We start from the raw sequence: 21,954 nt of genomic DNA, 5'->3' as shown, positions 1-21,954 counted from the left end.
AGCACAGGACAGTCAGGCCTCGCGCAGACTTCGTACCAGGGAGTTGTCAGGTTTAAGATCCATGTGACTGCGTCGAACGTTTTCATTCTTGCGAGCCGTTTTTCACACATGCGCTGCAGTGTGAAAAACGGCTCGAGTCAAAAAGGATGTAGCGCAGAGGGCGAGCCAAAAATCACGGTGTTACATCATCGCTGGACGGTTTCCACTGTCTAAAAGTAATAACAGTAATTTTGTTTGTGGAACAGTTTTGTTTTCGAATACAGCAATTTCAAACGCATTAGGTGATGTCTGAGTGTCGACCAATGGCCCTTGATTTCACTGACGAGGCTCACTTAATCTTCAGCGGATGCAAAATACTATCTCTCAAAAAGATCTCTGAAAAGTAGGCAAGTTTCTAAACCCATTTTATTTTAACCCACAGGACTGCTTTTTTTCCTTTTTTCTTTTTTAAATTTCAGAACAAATTGTCACAATACCTAAAAATGGTTTGTGTAGAGTGGCGAGTGTGAAAGCACATGAGCATTGAAGGTGTGAAAAGGGATATTTTAAGTCACTTTTGTAGCTACAATGACCGCATCCGACTTCATTGACCAGCCTGGGCCAAGGCTACCACTGTAGTGCATCAGCACACACAAACACAAGCTTTTTAAAGCCTGAATCGACTCACTTCACAACAAAAGGCGCTACCTTTTGAGCATATTAGACGCTGGTTATTTTGGTTGGAAGAGATGCAAGAAGGGGCCTTAAAGATGAGCAAAGCAGGGTCAGAGGTCATCCACATTTGTTGAATTTGAAGAGATGCAAGCAGAATTCAGATAATAAAAACTTTTTTTAAATGTAGTTGTCTCTGTGATCAGCAAGAGGTTCTTCTACTTCTTCTACTTCTTTATTGGTATCGGTCTCATACCACGTAAATACAGTAACAGTATTGCTGATTCCAATATTGATGCTTTTAACCTATAAAGGCCGCTTATGTTAGGGGAGAACAGTATAATGTATAGACTTGTTAATTTGTGAATTCTGAAAATGTTTTAATAACCACTAAATCGCTGTAATCTTTCATTTTCACAACAATTAGCTAAGGCAAGTAAAAACACACCACAAAACTGTTATTTTGGAGACCTGGAATGTAAAAACGCCTCTCTTAAAGGCACTTTGTGTGAGTTTCTGATGTTTTACTGTGCTATAGGCTATAAATAAAACTGATGTAACATTTCCCCGAGTGCATCTTTATTTATTTTTTAATTTCCAAAAGAATTTTATTAAACACAGTTCAGTGAACAACCTACTGAACTTGGAGGATGGAAAGAGAGTATTGATCCTATCGCACTAGTATCAATCACAATACCGATACCAGCGTTGGTATCGATACTTTCGATATCTGAGTCCCCCGCCGACCTCCAGTATTCATCCGGGTTGATCTGACCCCTCTCTGGCAATGCACACATCATGTAACTTTTCCTTTATGTGGGCAAGTCGTGCTCTCTTTCACACGCTCAATATCCTTTCAGTGCCATAGCTGTGGAAAGGTGGTGGTGGTGAGGGATTAATGTGTCTTTTCTAGTAAAAGCAGCTCACCGTGCCTGTGCAGAATAAGACCAAATGAAGTTCGTGCCTCGGGGTATGAGTTGTTGTTTTTAAAGTAGACCCCGTTCTTGATGGCACTTGTGTGCTTCTTCCTGTCTGATTGTTTACAGCTTTACCGAACTGGATTCCAGATGTAATCCTGTGGTGCTCTCTCAGAGCGTGGCTATGTAAGGCTAACACGGAGAAAACAAAACAAAAAGTCTCCCTGAGGTGTTGCCCTCACAGCAACTTGGTTTCCTACAGAAGACGTCTTCCCCCAGTAGCAGACGGGTGCTGCATAAACTGACCAAAGGCTGGTGGTTTTCTGTGTATTCGTACGAGGCCTGTGAGCCTGCAGGCTGTTCCTGTCAGACGAGGCATGAGGCTAATGAGGTTACTCTGTTTCCTGTTTCTGCCTTCCTGTCCCCTCCTTGTTTGTAGGAGGGGGGGGGCTTCAACTCTGGCACGATATGTCTATACAGTCTAATGTAGGCCTACAGTTTCTTCATGCATATTAGGCATGTGAATTTGTGTGCACGGGACATGCACATCAGACCGCAGCAAGCATTTAGCACTATTTGTCTCTAGCAGTATCATAAGAGCTCGTAACAGCGCTAGAATCTGTCAAATTAAAGCTGGCGGCTAGTAAAAGCTATGGGCTGCATCACTGCAGTTAAACGAATAAACCGAGGGAGTCGTGTTTCTGTCTGTCTGCTGTTTTTTCAGTTTGTTTTGGTTACTCATCTTTGGCGACTTGTTCATGATCATCATGCCTAGTTAGTTTTTGACCCTAGAGAGCATTAAATCATTCGAAAAACCAATTATGAGAAACCAAATTTAGCACAAGCTTCTATATGATCAATCTTACAAAACAAAGTGTCGTGGTAGCCGGCAAGCAGCTGCGCGACGAGGCTAACGCACACCTGTGGAAATGATCCCACTTTGCATTTTCCCTCTGGCATTTACATCGATTATCTAACCGAGTTAACTAAGATTCCACTCATCATTTCATAGGATTACTTTGGCCTGGAAGGTTTTTCTCTTCTGTGTCTGTAAAATCTTACAGCAATTTTCAAGAACTGTTCTGACTGCCTGATACCTTACCCATCCATCTGCTTTGCGGCCTCATACAATCTTACATCTTACGACACTTTCTTACCATATTTTCAATGATAAATGCACGCGATGGCTGTCCTAATCACGTACTCGGCAACTAGTGCCGAACATTCTGATCGGAACCTAAGAGCACATTTCCTTAGTTAATGAAGTAAGCTGTTGCCATTGATAAGAAGCCGTACCTAATGTCTGTGTGTTTGAAATGGAGCTCTGTTGGATGCGATCAGCAGCAGATTCTTCAGGGATCCTGGCGGAACAGCAGGGCGACGTAGCAGCCGCCGTGATGAATGGCAGCGTGTTGGGTAGCGCCGTTGATCAGAGCTTACTGCACGTGACCACAGTTGGAGAGCGTGCGTGTGTGTTTGTGCACGCGTGGTGTACAGAAATGAGTTAAACCTCTGGTCAGCGGCGTGCAGCCAAAGTGAAACTGATATTGTGACAGAGTTGGAGAGTAAATGTGTTGAATGAGGCTGTTATTATTAAACGAGAGCCATTTGTTGTGCAGTCTGTCAGATCAAAGAGGGAAAGTCTGCACACTGGTGTGTACATACACACGCGCACAGTGTTTTGTTTTTTTTTTGTTTTTCTTTTAATATTATATCTTAATGCACAATTCCTATCATGAGGCGTTTTGATGTGTTTTGGCCTATTGTAAGGCCAGACGTGGCTCAGCGTGGCTCAGCCTACCAAATGTAACTTCACAGTATGAAGAATGTTCCTCATCTGAGCCCTAAAAGCCATGGCAACAAGGCTGTGAAGCCACTGCAAAGTTGATACCACGCCACTCCTTGAACATTTCGCTTTATGAGAGACACTTAAAATTCCCTCAGCAGCAGTTCTGCTGTCCTGTCTCAGCTTGGCGACAGTCAAAGCTTTGAGTGCAGGTTTTTTCTTTTTTCGGCTAATGCTCCTCCAGTGTGGTGTGGTATGACGCGCACAGAGTAGAAAACCTACAACTCCTTCCACATGCTGTTAGGAAGCTTGAGTCGGTGTTCCAGGATATAGAAGAATTAGGCTAACGGCCCAGAATTCAGAAGAGGCTTCACCTGCTCATGTAGCTGGTGCTGCTGGAATTTATGTAATATTATGTGCTGTTTCTTCTTCTCTGCTTTTTCATGGTTGTTTGAGGGTCATTGGCACATGCCTTGTAGGAGTACCGGTCCTTTTTTTTTGGCATGTTAATGTGGACTGAAGTAGATGCAGAAACGAGGTAAATTGCCCTCCATCCACGAGAAGCAACATTTTTATTTAGCGGGCTTAATGGAGATGCACACAGACACACATACAGGCTCTTCAAAGCTCTGTGACATTTATTTCTTTCAGTCAAATTAAGCTGTGTGTGTGTGTGTGTGTGTGTGTGTGCGCGTGTGCGTGTGTGTGTGTGTGTTAGTGTTAAAAGCTCCCACCCTCATTCCATCTCTCTCCCTCTCTGTCTCACTCTCCGTGCTCCACTTTTACCAGCCTGATAGCATTTAATGCTCGACAGGGCTGAATAGCTCTGGCAGTCTGTCACTTACGTGCGCTCAGATTCAGACGGTGCGTGCGTGCGTGAATGTGGAAATGCAGACAGCTGATATGATTGACAGCGGGGAGACGCAGGAGGTTGGCGCGCGTCTCATACCGAGCCCGGCTCAGCACGAGCGGCCGTCGTGACCAGACGGAAGGCATTTTGTTCTCGTGGAGAAACGTTGATCTGCTGAATGTCGACAAAGTGACGTTCAACAGCATTTCTGCCCACGGGAAGATCTCGATTTTTAAAGTCTTCACGTTATCACAGGAGGCATCTTGTAGTCTTTGTGCATTTGTTTCCTCTCTCTTCTTCTGCAGATGGAAATACTCTGAAAGTGCTAGGGCTATCCCAGCATGACTAGTTTAAAGGGAAGAGGGAAGGCCCCTTTGGCTGTACAGATGTGCGTGTGTGTGCACACAGACACACATTCCATTGCAGTGAGCTTGTGGTATAATGAGGCGATTATATAGGGCCCCTTGTCCCAGGCAACCCCCGAAACCTTGTTCCGTTCGGCTATTCTCTGAGGTCCAAGCTGAGCTAAGCATCCGGTGTACTTGAAGCTGTAAGGGAAGTGGGGACCAGGATGTAGTTAGGATCGGAATGTAAATTTTCAACGCAAACACATGCTTCATGCTTAAGGAAGCTGGCCTGGTTTTAGTTGATCTTGCTGATGTAGGATGAGGACAAGTGGGATTTTTAGGGAACAGCTGCCACTGTTTACACTCGACGTTGGAAATAAGCTTCAGAAAGGCAAAATAAGTTTTCTAGTTTTTCTTTATTTTCTTTTTAAGTGAATCACTGCACTGCTTAGATACTGCATATGTATCCGTCACTCACAAGGAGTCCCAGCAGTGCTCAGTCGGACATAATTTGAACCTTTTGCAGCCTCATCAGTACTCCCATTGCCACTCTGTCGCTGGTTTTTGTCTTTTTAATGGGTTAAATGTTTCAGATCCAGAAACGCTTGGTCATGAATGCGAGAGAGGCCCCAGTCATGTATTTGGGAATTAAATAATTGTTATCAACGTCATCTGCACTGCTTGTGAACCCTCAGCAGTCGAGTCCTTGCAGTCATCTGGGGACCATGTGTTAGTGGTAAGAAAGCTCAACATGTGCAGAAAGGAAAAGAGATGGGTAGTAGTGGTGTAGGGACTGTCCCCGACTACTAGAAAACAAAATCCCAGGCTCTGCTAAAATAGCATTTCTCCTCCATCTATCTGTCCTGCTATTGCTCCGTCCGTGCTCCAACAGGAAATGTGTTAGAATAACAGATTTTTTTGGGCCAGTTTTGTAGAGTGGATCGCAGCTTGCGCATGGCCCACATTCCTCTGCTGTGACATCCGCACAGTCGGCAGCAGCACAAAGCTATTTATAGAACCGCTAGCTTGTACACACGCACGCACACCCACACTTGCACAGAAATGTATGCACACGCAAGTGTGCGGATTTATACGTGCGGTAGACTGAAATCCTAACGAGTTGTGTTCATTCAGTAGTGGTGTCGCTTACATGTAGCTCTCTTGTGTTTTTAGTTATTCATGAGTTGTATATCATCTTGATGATAAAAAGAGAAAGCACGTATTGGGTTTAATCATCTCTTCTGTAGCAGCACCAGGGATAAACAGTGAGTCTCTGTGTTAAAGGCAGCTTCTGTGTGTGCGTATTTTGCTTCATGTTGTAATAAGTAATTTCTCTCTCTCTCTCTCTCACACTCACACTCACACTCACACACACACACACACACACTTCTAAAAAAAGTACTTAACAAAACACTGGCAAAGTACAGCTTTGAGTTTTTGGCACTGGGGTATTTTTATACTGGTAATGAAATCAGACTGGGCTGGTGTTCAACATGCTTTTGTTGTGCGAAATGAATCCATTGTTTGCGTGTGATATTTTAATATGGGAGTTAAATATGGTCTCTGAGGAGATCTGTATTGTCACCGTTTATTCCCACTGAATGCTCAAGTAAAAATTTTTTTTTTTTCTTTCAACTTTTTGAGTGGATGCCCAGAAGATTCAGAACCCCATCCTCCTCTCCAACTCTCTGCCCCTACCCTGGTGTCTTACACCACATTTAGAACATGTGTTCAGTCTCCATTCTGGGTTATTGGATTTGCCTGCTTTGCAGAGAGGAGCATTTGAACGGGGGCTGGACTTATGAAGTGGAACCGGCGCCACTTTTTATCCAGCTAATGAGCTGGTGCTGATGCAGCGATGGATGTAATCCTGCGCAGACTCTTGAGGGCTTATGCCTGGCACAGTGCAAGACTGCTTTTAAACATTTGCGCAGTTCTGTTTATACACCTGTGTTGACCGGGATTATTCGGTTGTTGGCAAAACTCTAGTTTTGCCTGGCTACTGCTGCCCACCTTTAAGATGGGCTCCAGTTATACTTTGAGCCGTTTAAGCCAGCTCCAGGATAATGTCAGGAAATGGAGCAGAAAAAGTATTTTAAGAAGCCCAGTGGTTAAGCTGTTTTTTCTTTCCTTTTAGAGCTGTACTTCATACTTAAATTGAGAGCAACATCACAGGACATAAGAGATGTAATGATCTTATATGACACACTTTTTCATGCGCATTATCCCTATGGATGCTTTAAACCTATCCGCCTGCATTTATGTGTATCTGTGTGTGTTTTGTAGGATGGCTTACCTGTGTATTACAAAAGAGTTGGGGGTGGGGTTGCTCGGTGACAGTAAGCGCACAATTATCCTGAGGCATCACTTGGTTATACATACGCACTGTGTGCACCGAAAAGGTCCCCGCGCTCATTAGTGGAATTCCACTAGCCTGGTGGGAGCTAGTTGTAGGGTAGATGTGTGTGTCAGTGCCAGGTAGCTCTGTGTAAAAGCGGTCTCTGAAGAGTTCTGGCAATGCCTCACAAGCGCAGGCGCACACATACGTGCACACGCACGATGTGCTGTGTTTGTCAGGGAAAGTGAGGTGCAGCTCGTTTTGGTTGTTTGAGTAGATGTTTCTCTTCTTGTCTCATGCTAAGCTTGTCCTCTGGTAACACGATGTATATGGTTATGGAGGGTTTCTGTAATGCTGACCAACATTTTGTCAAACACGCACACATGCAGGCAGGTTCTTGTGATCAGAAGGCCCATTTTTGTCTTGGGTCAGAAAATGGCTGTGGAAACGTGTTTAATTGATCTCGTGCAGCTATGAGCAAGTATTGGGAAGTTTTAGGTTAGAGCAGTTGCAGCGGAGCACAGCTTTAACCGTCACTTTTTTTCTTTTCGTTTCTCCCCTCGGTAAAAAGTCGGTCAGCATTTCTTCCCTGCATTTTTTTTTTCCCCCAGTCTCGCATGTGTACACAGTGCAGGAAATATCTGTGGCAATCTGCCAACTACTGTGAGGAAACCACAGCGAAACAGAGAGGAAAAGAAATACAGATGAACTTTAAGGTCATTTTTTTTCTCCCAATGCAGCTGTGTCTGGTGTTTTTGTGTGTGTGTCGAGCCATAGAATCTGTATATGATAGCATTTGTAACCCTGAGATATAGTGTGTGTGTGTGTGTGTGTGTGTGTGTGTGTACATTTGGCCTTCTGCCACACCATGGAGGGAAAGAGTGCTAGTGAGCTGTCTAGGTAATTGGTGCTTACCTGGCAGGCTTTTGCACACATGCACACACAGACACACTCGCATGCACACACAGTGAATGGATTAGATGACATTAACTACAGGAGAAAATGGCATAATTGAATACTTCCCACTATCTGTCTCTCTAGTGTGTGTGTGTGTGTGTGTGTGTGTGTGTGTGCACGCGCGACAGTGTAATGAGTGACTGCAAGTTATGCCCCCAAAAAATACCCGATCACCCTCTGTCAGAGGCTGCGAAGCATCAGTGCACTGGGAGGTCTGCTTGCATGTGTGTGTGCACATGCAAGCGTGTGTGTGTGTGTGTGTGCACATGCGAGCGTGTGTGTGTGTGTGTGTGTGTGTGTGTGTATGTGTGTGTGTGTGTGCACATGCGAGCGTGTGTGTGTGTGTGTGTGTGTGTGTGCACGTGCGAGTGTGTGTCTTGTATAAAGGCAGACATGGCTGTCACCCACCAGCTCCATCATGTGCAGACACTCAGGTTTTAATATTTGCCCACCTTTCCCCTCACCAGCTCTTGAGGCCTTTCCCCGAAGGGTCCCCGGGCAGACCTCAGAAATCAAAACAAAGGCAGGAGCTTATTTTTATCCACCGAAGAGACGGAAACAACAAAGAGAATCTTCAGTTTTGTCAGTGTTACAGTCGTATCAACAGAAAACACTCAAGATATCTCTGCGACCTTTTAATAAGATTTAAATTAGACACCATATCGCTGAAGTTGGCATCTGGCCTGTAATCCAAAATTTGTACTGTGCTGGCTTATTTCTTTTTCCTTTTTAAATAAAGTTGTGTAAAGGCAACCCACCACTTTCACACTATTTTCTGCTCCTTCCTATCATATCTCAGTTGCATGTTTGATTGTGTGTAGAGAACATTTCCGACCCCAGGAGTCGGAAACAACGGGCTTATTCACTCGCCTGTGGGAGAATCCATACCAGTAGGATAAGATTACATCGCTCTCTATCTTCCACGCACACAGAAGTACAGTTTGTGTTCCCACAGCTCGTCATCTTTACTCCCCTGCTTCTGTTTTTTCTTTCCTTTTTTGGACTTTTTATTTATTTATCTTTTAGAATTTGTTTTAATACTATCGTTGTTATCTTGCAGCAGTAAAACAGTTTGATATGAGTGTTATTATAATTTTTTTTTCCTCGATGTGGAATTTTAAATATTTATTTTTAAAATAATGCACCCAATAATGCAGTGTCCGCCAGCCACTTAGCAGGGCCAGCTCCAGTGGTCTGAGTCAACTGGATGAACAAACAGTGTGCTCCCACACAAGTCTGCCTCTTTACATTTGACTCAGACAGAAGGAAATGTGCTTGCTGAGATGGGTCGACAGGACTAGAAATGTGCTTTTAATTCAGATAATTAGCATACATTACGGTTTTTTTTTTTTTGGTTACATAAAAGCAGCACAGCAACAGCTGAAAACCACTCGCCCCATGACTCGAGTAGAGAAAAGCTATTTCCAGCTTCCATTATTTATTAATACCTCTTTGTTGTTGCGCATGTCCTAATCTCATTTCCTTTAGTCATTAGCGTTGTTCGACATCAAACACAGCTGTCAGAGCAATGAGTGTAAGCAGCAAGGGAGGAAAGAAGTATGGTGATTGCTGTTGGACACTCACTAAAGACCCTTTTAAGAATGCTCTTTGCGCTGGAATATTTTTTTCCAATAAGCCGTTAAAACTCTCAGTGCCAGCAATGAGTGTTTCCAATAACTTTCCCTCCATGTGCTGCAAATTCAACCATCTTGTGTTTGTTGCCCAGACCGAGTTGAATGGGTCATGTCTCGGAGAAGGATGTGTTGTGTGTGTGTGTGCATGTGTGACTCCTGGTGACCTCTTTTGACAATAACAACTTTTGTCTCGTTCTCACTGGGAGAGATTAGCAACGCATAAACTCGCAGTCCCATGATGCCTTTTTCATTTGCTTCCTACCTATTCATCGCTTTAATGCTCTCCGATCACGGCGTTGTGGGGAAAATGCGACCCCTTAATGTATTGTTATGCAAATGTGTTGCCCCGTGTGTAAGCTAATGCTATGTTATGCTAATAGTGTGTCATGCTAATGTCACTATGTAGTGAGAGATGTTGGGGAAGGATGCAATAAGAACAATATGGAAGGGAGTCCCCATTGTACTCGGATCTTTTTATTTGTTTTTTCCCCTCTCTTTACTAAATCTATCATAACTCACACATTAGCACAGCCGTCACCCAAAACTCGGATTATTTATCTGATGTTCTTCTTGATTTAGCTATATTTAGTTTGTATTGTAAGCTAACAGCTTTAACTGTTTCTCCACTCTGTTAGGTCATTGTTACATTGCTAACGCCATATTTTTAGCTAAATAATTTACAAGTTTCATAATTTTATCTAATATTATTACAAATATCCACTGTGTCTTGCTAATACATTCGTTTGTTTATCCACAGTGTTAGCTAAAAATTTCAACTTTTACAAGTACTTTAATCAAACTAGCCGTTTTGTTCTGTTTTGACCATCTGTTTAAAAAAATTGCATTCCTTATTTCTGCGTTAACTATTCATAAAATAATTTAAAATTAGTTTTCAGTTTTCATTGTCTAATTGTAATAGCTTGTTCATAGTTTAGCTAAAAAAAACAACTTTTTTTTCCCCCCTTAAGTAATTCCTTAATTCTTGGTCATTTTTGGAGTTTTTATGCTACACTGAATGTGCTGAGTAATTATGTGGTTATCTCCTCATAAAAATGTGAAAATGTACAGACTTTGTTGACGTTAGTTTTAGCTTTCTTTTGTTTTGAGACAAATCTAAGCCTGGCTGCCCTGTGAGCATTTCCTGACCTTGACATAACGCCACACTACTTTGGAAGTTCTGTTGCCCTGCAAAAAGAAACAAAGGAAATGGCCCGCCATAAACAGCTGTCCAACTTACAAATACTGTCTTTTATTATGTGCTTTTCATGTTCTTGTCTGCCAAGTTTTTTGTTTTTTCTTTCCAAAACATGATGTGAACAGAAACAGAGTTAATGGTTAGAGAAAATGGGGAAATGCACATTGCTTGTGGTTTTTCTCTGCGATGAGGGCTTATACTAATCCATTTTCACCCTCTTGATATCTTCACAGGATGACAGTGATGGGATCCCGTGGTCGGAGGAGCGGGTTATGCGAAAGGTGCTTTACCTCTCCCTAAAGGAGTTTAGGACTGCACAAAAACGGCAGCTGGATGGGGATGGAACCACAAACTCTAATGGTGGGTTTAAGTCCACCTCCTTAATGCTCTCCTTAGAGCATTAAGGAGGTAAATGCAATACTGCATAGCTCATCTTTGCACTAACATTTTCTTTTGTTACTGTCTCTGGGTTGGGTGCTACAAAAGAGCAGATTGAGTAGATGTGTAGGTGTATACTGTACAGCAGTAATACTTTGCTGAATTAATCAGTGTTAAAGTGTGAAATAAGGTAAACTGGCCTATTTGTTCACATCAGCAGCATTCAGTAAGTGATTATACATATGCAAGTTTGCTGTATACTACAGATTAACCCTTAAGCACACAGGACTGGCTGTTTTGTTAATGGAATTGAGAACTCTTGGAGAACTGATTATCTTTCTCTGTAGGTTAAAACCTTTTGCAGGGACTTGTTGTGTTTCTACTGCGGGGACAAGGGTCTAAATAAAGGTCCAGAGAAATGACTTAGATCCTCAAAATAACCCATCTGAAAATTCAAGGACTTGGGTTTGCTGAAACTGCTCCGCTCCAGTCCATTAGGTGGTAGTCATGCAAAAACGGTGGTAATAGGATAGAAAGTGAGGCACAGGTGACACTTCTACACCACCTCCAAAGATCCCCAAACCTTTAAAAGGTACGAGTGCGAGAGCAGGGATGTTTTTAGTAGAAACACACAAAGTTCCTCCAAGGGTCCTACTCAAGGATAATGGTTCCTCTAGTGGAAAAGTCCCGTTTGTGCTCTTTATGTAGCTGATGACTTTGCAAAGAGAGAAAAACAAATGAAACCAATTAGTGTGCTGTTAACAGCTTGCCACAGTAAAAAGAAACTGTGCAGAAGGTGTGCGAAGCTGAAAACTGTCACGCTGTTGTGACAGAATCAGAGGCAAAGAATGGCTGCAGTCATGTTTTGAGGGGGGGAAATGTCACAGTTGCTAGTTTTTTTTTTTTTTTTTTGTTGTTTTTTTTTCATTTTCATTCATTATCCTTTTTGTTTCTGGTCACTGGGCCGTCTTTCGGGCCAGTGTCACATCCTCAAAGCTGAAAGCATTTCCCTCTTGTTTATAAAAAAGTTGTTTGTGCATCAAACACAAGGACACAGATGAGGTCTCCAGCAGTGCCACACACAACAAAACACGTGTATAGGTGTTGTTAATTCCACCTCCACTCAATAGCTTTACACATTTACACCCATCCTGGGGTCAGGGCTCATTAAAACACGAGCCTATCAGAAGCCTTAACTTGAGTTAATACCCGAAATTACTTACTAAAGACATAAATCCAATCCCATGGTCAAAGCCTGCTCCAGAAACAGTTGAGGGAATTTGTGTGTGTTTTTTTTTTTTTTTTAAAAAAGAGAGGCTGAAACGACATGAGAAGAGTGAGTGCACAGGGGGGATGAACAGCTTGTTTTGAACCAAGCTGCCACCATGTCTTTGTTTGACACTGGTGTTCCTACACACACATACACTCACACACACACACAAAAGCCCTTAGCCAGCCAACAGCGGTGATTTGAACTTCACACGTGCCTCAGAAGCTATTCTCAGTTGACATTAACACAACCCAGACGTGGAAAGAAAGAAACCAGGAGGGAAAAAAGAGCCTCTGAAAGTTCACGCCCAGTCTTCCAGCTCGGCAGAAAGAGAGACGGGCATAAACGGGGAGGTGGGAACCTCTTTTGAAATGTAGCTTATTCCTTTTCCTCGTTTCTTATTTTTGCCATTTTTTCTTTATTAAACACAAAGATTAAAAAAAAATAAAATAAAAATCCTTTAGTGTTTCTGTCCATAGTGGTTCTGAGTGCCACCCCCTCCCTCCCCTCCTTATGTGCCAGTACATCTCCGTGCGTCTGTCTGGCATCTCATAGCTGCCACTCCAGAGCTCCTCAGGGCCTTTTAAGCCGCCGCGGGTAGCTGACCTTATCGCCTGAATAAAAATGACTCATTAGAAAGCGTTGGCAGCCTGTCGCACCGGGGGTAACGACAGCAGCCCGCACTGACACAAAAGGGAGTCGGGCTGAATAGACGGGACCTGCTGTTTTAGAGCACCGTGGGTTAGCGAGGATTTGGAGGCAGTGCGAGCGGCACAGTTTCCTCTCTCGCACAGACATTGTGGTGAAACTGTCAGCCATTTTGGAGGATCACACTCAGCATGCACTACATCCTGAATGGGCAGTCCCTGCTGTTTTAGAGGACTGCGGGTTAGAGAGACTGGGCATATTTTGGGGCCAGACATGTGCCGCACTTTTCAGCCTCATGCAGGCGTCGTCGTCTGTGTGGAAGTATCAGCCATTTTGGATAGGACATTGATGAAATGATGCAAGGCAGGAAATTCCTTGCTTATTTGCTTAATTGACAAAAAAATTTAAAGAGCGAAATTTGTAAAACTGATTATTTAAACTGAAAATGACAAACAGTCCATTTTCTTGGACTGGCATTTTCTTTTTAATCCCAATGACAGAACGCTGAAAAAATCAAGCTTTTCAGAGTGTTTTTGTCAATGGACGATTGAATTCATGTTATTTCAGATCTGATTGAAAGCGTGGCATCTGGTCGTCATCAAACCAAGCTTCTAAAGCAGCTTTTTGCCCCTACTTTGGGCATCTCTCCATCCCCTCTCCCTTTCCTCTCTCCTCCCTCCTCCGTCACTGTGTGGCAGCAGCAGCTATCTATTTTAGAGGGAGGTGTGGCGGCCTGTCAATCAGCCGCACGTGCCGGTCTATCTCCCGCCCACCCCAGCCTTCTCCCTGTCCATAACCAGTAATCATGCCATCTCCCCAGCCACTTTACCTTTTGCTAGCTGGCAGCCGTCCGTCTGTGTCCATCACACTTCCTGCCTCTCGTGCCTCCTTCCCTGCATTATTTATCAAATAGCATTATGCCCTTCTGCATCCCAGCTTCTGCTCATTAATCCACGCATCGCAGCCACATTCTTTCTCTTTTTTCCTTCCTACTTTTCCCTATCTCCCTCCATCCATTTGTCCTTCCGTTTGTCCCCCCCACCCCCCTCCTCCAACGCAGGGTTTCCATTACACATCAATAGGACTCTGGTTACTGCCTTCTCCGCGAGCTCCTGTCTCCTCTCTCCCGCCTGCTGCTCAATCTCCTCGATTATGTATCTCCACGCCCACAGTCCCCCTTTTTTCTCCCACAGCTCCTTTCATCTGTCTCCGTCTTTCTCGCCATCTACCTCCCGTTTCCATTTTGTCCTTCCTGTACTCTGCCCCTTCTGTCCCAAGTATCTACGCTACCTGTCACCCTAACCCTCTCACCCTTTTCCCCTTCCCCGCCCCGTTCTTCCGCCATTTGCCACCCTTCAGTCTCCTCTTCTTCTGACTCGTCAAAGCTATCTCTCTGTAGCCACATCCCTACCTCGCTATCTCGCTTACACCCACCCTTTCCTTTCCTCTCTCTCCATTTCCCTGAGTGCTATTGATGGAGGAACTGGCTGCTGGCCAAATTCCAGGAGGCGCTGAAGAGAGGGCTCCCTGTTTGCCCATTTCTCCGACTGTCCCCCCTCTCTCTCGCTCTCTATTTTCTTTTTTTCCCCTTTCTCGTCTGGCTGCCAGTCTCACAACTTGTTGTTCCTACCCGTTTTAATGCACATCATGGCCTTTCCCTCAGCTCTCAGTTTGCTGTCTCTCTGCTGTCTGTCTGCATTTCCCGTGCTGCCACCCGCTTGCACGTCCAGAGTGGCAGCCCGTGGCAGCTTGAAGCACTGTGTGGGACCTCTATTCTCTCTCTGGTGATAAGATGCCGGACAGAGGACGACAGATGAAGGTATACCAGCACAGACAGGGAGGTGGTGATAAAAGAAAATCACGGTAGCTGGAAGAAGGCGAGTTTGGATTTCAAGCGAGGCTGAGAGATTGTGTCTACTCGGCCCTCTCGCGCTTTCCCACAACAGTTCGAGCCATGATAGTGTCCATTCTTTACCTTTGATGCTTCAGTTATAGCCTTGAACAGCACAAAAGCAGATGCCGTGTTACAGAAATGCACATAGTTGCGAGCTTTTTGTTCTGGTTTGTGGTCATAGCTGCACTGAGGTCTAATTTTAGAAGGAAGAGCACTATATTTGGGGCTATTTCAAATCCCATTGCCAGGCAGTAAGTTTTGGTATGTGCTTCTACTCTCAAAAAAAGAGTCTGGGAATGGATAATACAAGGAGTTTTCCTGCAATAAAGCTGCCCATCTTTTTTGTTTTACTTTATCCCACACTTTAATTGTATACAGGCACGGAGGGCTACTTGAATAAATAGCATAATATGGAATTTTAGGAAGTCACCAGACAAATTACTCCCATACGTCTGCTAACCCATTTGTTTTTCTTTTCATAGCTGTATTTAAGGTCTTTATTGGATTCTCTGTCTGATACCATATCTTTGATTTTGCACATGCAGCTCTTGTTCATGTATTCTTTGTTGTAAGGACACATTCTGCCCCTGATTGTCTCCATCTTTTTTTTTTCTTTTTTTTTTTACTTTGTGTGATTTTTCCCATGGCATGAATGTAGTTATAGCTCTACTTAGTACTGCAGCTTGCGCTCTCTTCTCAGCCCCATCATTCGCTTCCTCCCATCCTCTCGAGACGTCGAGGTGAGCACCACGCGGCAGATCCGATGGGCTTAGTTAAGCATGCCTAAAATCTGATTAGACCCCACCTATTTCCCAATAGGACCAGCCATTGGAATGCCCCACTGGCCTGGTCCTCAGGAGCTCCAGGGGCTTGAGTTTAGGACCCTCCCCTCTTTCTGCCACGCTTGCCCATCCCCGGCCCTCTTTTCTTTTTTCTTTTTTTCTTTTTTTCCCCCAAGATGCTCCGTTCTGCCCCTCAGATGGGCACTCATGTGCAACCAGCATATGTTGAACAACTCTTTGGAGGAATGGGGTATGGCAGCGGCAAGGTAGGGGGAAAGCGATGGAAAGCTGGAGGGGCGGTGGGGCTGGTGAAATGTGCCTCTGCCTATTTGTTTGCGTTCTGTGGGGACATCACGCGTCAGTCATTTTCAGAGCACAATTAAAGTTAATGAGCTATTTCTGTGTTTGCTCTGGTGTGAGTTCCCCTGTCCAGAAGTTCTAATGAGTCTCTTGCCCATTTTCATATCGGTTTATATGACCCCCCCCCCCCCCCTCAAAAATCTAATTACCATTTTTCATGCCAACATATTAAGCTCTGAAAGATGTTTTAATTTAATTGAATATTTAGAATATATTCCAATATTTGATTGAATGAACATGTTTTAACCCCCGTTTTATAAAATAGTACTTTTATGAAGGGGACTTCAAAGGAGTTGATTCATTAAAAGAGTACGAATGTAAGCCTTTCGTGCCAGCCAAGACATTGTGAGGCAGTGATTCACCCCAGGCCTATAGACTTAGAGGCTCTCCAGCACCAACATATAAAGCGTTGCCAGCAGTGCGATGGCCTTACTCATCGTGGCGGTCTTTGTTAACTTTATGAGCGCAAAGATACATCTGATGACTGTATCTCCGCAGTCAGGTGCTGACCTGCCTTGCGTGTGTGAGCAAACCCCAACAGCCCGGTTGTTTATGCAGTAATGAGAAAGTGTGTGTGTGTGTCTGTCTGTGTGTGTGTGTGTGTGTTCATTCAGCCCAGAGCACTTTTATAAATCTCAGTTAAATCATATGTTTGAAAACCTGCTTTTTTTTTAACCTGCTCTACAATCACTCAACTTCATTCTGTCTCCTCCGTTATCATTTGATCTCGCCACCCCGCTTCCCATCCGATCGTTCTCAGATGACACGACGCCCGGGCTTGTTCGGCAGCAGTTGTCTTTGCTAGCAGGATATCATTCAAGTTGCCACTTATTCTAACCCGTGCTCCTCTGCGCTAATCGTAATAATTTGTTTTCCTTTTTGACACCCACTATTAGGAGTTTGTGAAGCAGGGTTTTCAGAAGCATCAGTCAAAAAGGAATTTGGCCGGGTGTCACGAGAAAACTACGAGTTACTCAGAGAAAAGAGAGAGGGTGATAGACCAGTGGGGAGGTGTTCTTTCAGTGAATAAAAGGGTTTATGATGGCTTATGAAGTTTCTTGTTAAACAAACCCCTGTGAGATGTGAGTGTTTAGTGAGTCACTGTTGCTCTTTTCAAAATGAATGTGAATAATTCAGCAGCCTGCCATACCAAAAGTCCAGCCAGGCAGAAATGCTTGTCAAAACAGGTCAAAAGAGGTAAAAAAATCGGATGAATTATCCCCTGTGTCAAATGTTTGCAGTGTTGTTTTACTCACTGATATAAATCTTCAACTTTCTGCTCAGCAAAGTGACACTTGAGTTGGCAAGGGAAGTACATTTTTAAACGTGTTACTGCCCCTCTGTCTCCAGTCGATTGGTCTCCTTGGCAGCGCTGTCCTGTTTTGTAATGACCCCAAAAAGCTTTAAACTTGTCCAATTGCCTCCCTGATAAGCAAGCCCACTCACGCTCTGTTGTTAAATCGGGCAAGCCCCTGCGTACACCTTCCAACAACTACAGGAGCCGCGTACGCTGAAACCAAATCTTGTTGATATCTTTTTTTTATTTGGTTGTCTGCCTCAATTACCGTTGACTTCGACTCCTACATTTGACCTAATTAGAATTCTCGGTGCCTGTTGTTGCTTTTGATTTAAGAATCTGTCTGGGGGGCTTATTTTGTTTTGTGCGAGTTGCTTGCTAAATATTTAATTAGGGCTCTGTCAATTGGGCTCAGGGAGAACGTCAAGCCCAGCAGTAGCCATTTCTGCGAATGGCTTTAGGTTGTTCATAAAAATTCTTTGTCAGAGGGCAAGCGTCACATATTGTAAGTCAAAGACAACAACAGCTGCTCGTAGGGAAATGTCAGTATGAAGGAGATTCAGTACCTTTCTATCCTAAGCTGGCCAGGGGGCAGATACTGGTGGCTCTATAGCAGTTCAGAGATTTCTATTTTTTTTTTTTTGTCTTTTTATGGTTTTATGATCTGTTCTTTATTAATCACGTTATATTTCGCATAGGATTTTTCTTTTTCCTGTATCATCTAAAAGTTTTCTTTCAGTTCAGATCTTTTGAATTTGGGGCAAAACTCAAACACCACCACGCAGTTCTACTTTCTCCAGCTTATGGCTATATAAGGTACCACCCCAAATTTCCCACTGGTTTCTCCCTATTGCCAGGGGCAACGGTTGACTCCAAACCACATGATCAGCCCAACCCAGTTGCTGCCTCAGTAGCAGATGTGTATGTGGATATGTGTGACACATTCAAATTCAAATTTTATTTGTCACGTACACAGTCATACACAGTACGATATGTAGTGAAACATTCCTTGTCTGTAATATGTTGCGTGATGACCCTGATGAAGGACCATCACGCAACATACAAGTCGGGCAAGCAGTAAAGTTGTTCTTTATACTACAAGTGTCATAGGGTTTAACTTCTTCGGATCCTCTTCAAAACTACCCCATGATGCTGCAAAAAGCTGTGGCATTATGAGGTGTGAAGGCCCGTATGTAAGTATATGCAAAAAAAAAAATAAAAAAATGTTGCAACAACCTCTACAGGTGAATACAGGTATGTCTGGCTCAGGTGTACTTGTGCATTTGAGATGTTTAACTAATTTGTGCTCTCTTTGTGTTCGTCACTCTTTCGCCATTTCTTTTTCTGTGCCCTACACTCTCAGATGAAGCAGAACTACCGTAATTAATGATGACATCAAAAAAGGATGTTTTAACACTGTCATATATAAACTTTTGTTTATTCCCCAGAGGCTCAAGATGTATCTAGATATTCAGCATTGATTCTCTGGTCTAATGTTTTATTGACAAAGAAGCGTTTTGTATGAATGGCGGCAGAAAGCTGGAAACGTATGCTGGCCAGGCTGTAACCATTTTCCTTTTTTTCCAGGTTCCCTCGCCAATGGGCAGCTCAACGGCTCGGGGTCAAAGGGCAGCCACAAAGAAGACGGGTCGTTGCGCCGTCAGGGCCTGAAAGGAAGCAGCGAGTACTGCGAGGACAGTCCTGCAAAAAAGAGGTGTGTGTGTGTGAGATGTTTCTGTGTCGCTGAGTTATAAAGAAGTTTGCAGAATGTTTGGGTGTTAAATGCATGCAGAAAGAATACTGTGAGAAGTTGAGAGCATGCTGTGCACACTTGGTATAAATTGTAAGTGCAGCAGAACTGCGCTGACTTTTCTGAGCTCGGAGGTTTCATAGGTTGCCACATGACACCAGCTGCTTTTGGGTTCTCTTCATTGTTTTTGAGACACATGCCTCGTCTTCCCCTTTCTCTCATCTGCTCTTTCTTTCCATAATTTATTCAATCTGTCTCCCCATGCCACCCCCCCCCCCCCCCCCCCCCCCCCCCCCCGTAATACCCCCGTTACAACATCCCCGGTAAAAATCAGATTTATGAACTTGCTGCACATACACACTTTGTCATGTTTTTTTTTTTTTTTTTTCTCCCCTCTGACTTGACTTCTCCCCTCTTCTCTCCCAAATGTTTGTGGTGAAATGTGGAGCAAGTTGCCTCTGAGTTCTGCGACAGTTGCGTAAATAGTATGAGCCTTTAAATAGCGCTTAGGTCTCTTAATGAGCCCCCTCCCCCCCCTTTAAATCTCCTAATGCAAACACAGTTTCAGTCACTTATAATTAGCCACTTGAAACAATGTTCCCATGCATTTCCGAATGAATCGGTTAAAAATTGGAATTGAGCACAAAAAAGCTGTTAATTTCCATCCAGCATTATTTTTTTATGAAGGCGTTTATGTAATGCGTGAATTATTGAAAATGATTAAGTCTGTGAAACAACAGTCATTTTCAGAGAGATGTTCTTGAGCGGGGGTTGGGGGGGGGGGGTGATATAATGATGTTTAAATGCGATGCTTTTAATGTGTTCAGCATGAAAAGGGAAAAAAAAGGCTTGAAATCTTCAGCTGAAATAAGATTACAATGAAGTAAACGATACAGAGTTTTAAGCAGATTTCACATTATCTGTTATGTGTGTACCTCAGCAACGCATCCACACAGAGATAACATCATGCATTCCTCCTTACATTTCTGTGTCCAAAAGCAGCAGCCATAAACCTTTTTTTTTTTTTTTTTTTTTTTTTTTTTTCTTTTTAAATTTATACTTTCATTCTCAAGCTGACAGCCACTGTCGGTAGCAGGTGTGAATGTGAGTAAGAGCACATGCCTCCTCCTGTTGTGCAAGCGTGTGTGTGTGTGTGTGTGGTTTTGTTCTGCCTCTGGTCTCTCACACGCATTGACACGACATCCAAGCGTCAGTGTAAAGCTGGAGGCGGAGTCTGGGGGCCGGACAGCAGCAGATGTCCTTCTGTAATGAGCAGCCCATACAGGCTCCATTCACCACGCATCAAGCACCTGCCCAAGTCCTCCTAGCTGTCATTCGATACTGTAACCTCAAAATCTCACTTTGGTTATTACGAGCTTTCATCTACCTTGATTTGAAGCAGGTGGCCCCTGGGCCAACTTATACAAGATAAAAGTATAAAAGAAAGAAGGGAATGTTCCCCCCCTTTTCTTTCTCACTTCATCAGTTCAGTGATTCTTTTTGTTTGGACATTTTACCAGAAATGAGGCTTGGCTGGGAACTGAGTAGCGTTTGGAGACGATCCAGATCTATTATTGGGTATATGTTTTTGGAAGGTTTTGCAAGATAGGGAAAATGTTTCTTTTGGAAATATGAAAAAAATTGAGACTCGGTTTTGATATCCTCAAGAAAAGATCATCCTAATGTGGATCCATATATTCTTCTGGATCCAAGGACTGCATACACGTTCACAGGCTCTGAAGGGAGTTTTCAGCCTCGGTGAAGTTCTGCGGTTTCTGACTGCTTGTACAGTCGATCTTAAAGTCAGACACAGCAACTTTGTTTATTTGTACAGTCACAATTGCAGTGTGGGCTGCCTGACCAGGCAATAACCAAAGGATCATGTGGCTTAAATAGATGGTAAAGCATAAATGCTCATCTCTGTAAGGAAGAAAAGCGCTGAAGGAGTAAATTATAATAAAGATGAGCTCACATTTTCATTTTCTCTTGCTCTGGTGGCCTCTAGTGCTCTGTGTTGAGTGGAGTTCAGTTAGAGGCCAGCCTGCTCTGTGGTTTTCATTAGTTCACCACACACACATACTCACAGTGGGGCTGAATGAAGAAAGACTCTCTATCTGATGCTAATGAAACACAAGCCTAGCCAGTACTTGGCAATGCCTAATGCCCTCTTAAAAAGCTTATTTTGTGTGTGCGCTTTATGCTTGAAGGATGACTCCGGTGCCCTGGCAGTGGGCGCCCCTGCACTGTTCCTAAACGGGCCTAACTGTGACGATGCCAGGAGCTTTTTACACCTGGCACTGGCCAAAACAGAAGGGAGGAGCGATGGCGTAGCGCCTTCCAATTCTGCGTGAAGGAAAAGTTTGTGGATCGAGGATGAAGGGATCGAGTGTAGACGAAGAGAGGCTGGGTGGAGCCGCGAAGAGAGAGCGATAGGAAGAGGGGCAGAGACAGAAGGACAGGTGCGAGTAATTTTTGGCAGGAAGCGGCGCTCTTTAGAAGTCTTTGAGATCAGCTCTGTGTTTGCCTTCCCATGCTCCTGAGATTGGTGGGTAGACTGGCAGGACATCCCGTCAAACATGCCAGCTTATTGTAGCCCTGTCTTACAAGCTTGACCATATTCTCCAAATGGGGCTCCCTTGCCAAGTTTGAGTCGAGGCGCGCACACACTCTCTTAGATTCACGACCCTATGCAGTCTCTTTAATGCCACGGTTTACTGACCTAGTTGTTTTCCTGCTCTTCTGTTCCTCTCCCATATTTGACTTAGGTTGATTAATAAAACGGCCTGACGTGTGTTTACCTGTCAATAACAAAGAGGTTGTAGTTTCATATTAAGATTGTGTGTGTGTTTGTTTTACAGGAGCGTCCCCTCAAATAATTACCACAGTTAGTCATCATCCGA

The 21,954-nt window shown here is 43.8% G+C and overlaps 1 protein-coding gene across 2 annotated transcripts in view; it reads left to right on the top strand.

Moving 5' to 3' along the window:
• Positions 1–21,954, top strand: part of jarid2b (jumonji and AT-rich interaction domain containing 2b) — a 105,905-nt gene that overhangs the window by 37,988 nt on the left and 45,963 nt on the right. For both annotated transcript variants that reach the window (XM_080863084.1, XM_080863085.1), the window contains exons 2-3: positions 10,909–11,035; positions 18,892–19,018. In XM_080863084.1, coding sequence (XP_080719210.1) covers positions 10,909–11,035; positions 18,892–19,018 — 254 coding nt within the window. The remainder of the gene's footprint in view (positions 1–10,908; positions 11,036–18,891; positions 19,019–21,954) is intronic.

This window comes from Rhamphochromis sp. 'chilingali', assembly GCF_963969265.1.
Source record: "Rhamphochromis sp. 'chilingali' genome assembly, chromosome: 17".
Lineage (NCBI taxonomy): Eukaryota > Metazoa > Chordata > Actinopteri > Cichliformes > Cichlidae > Rhamphochromis > Rhamphochromis sp. 'chilingali'.
Note: the sequence above shows the minus strand (reverse complement) of the source record. Positions and strands in the feature narration are given on the sequence as shown.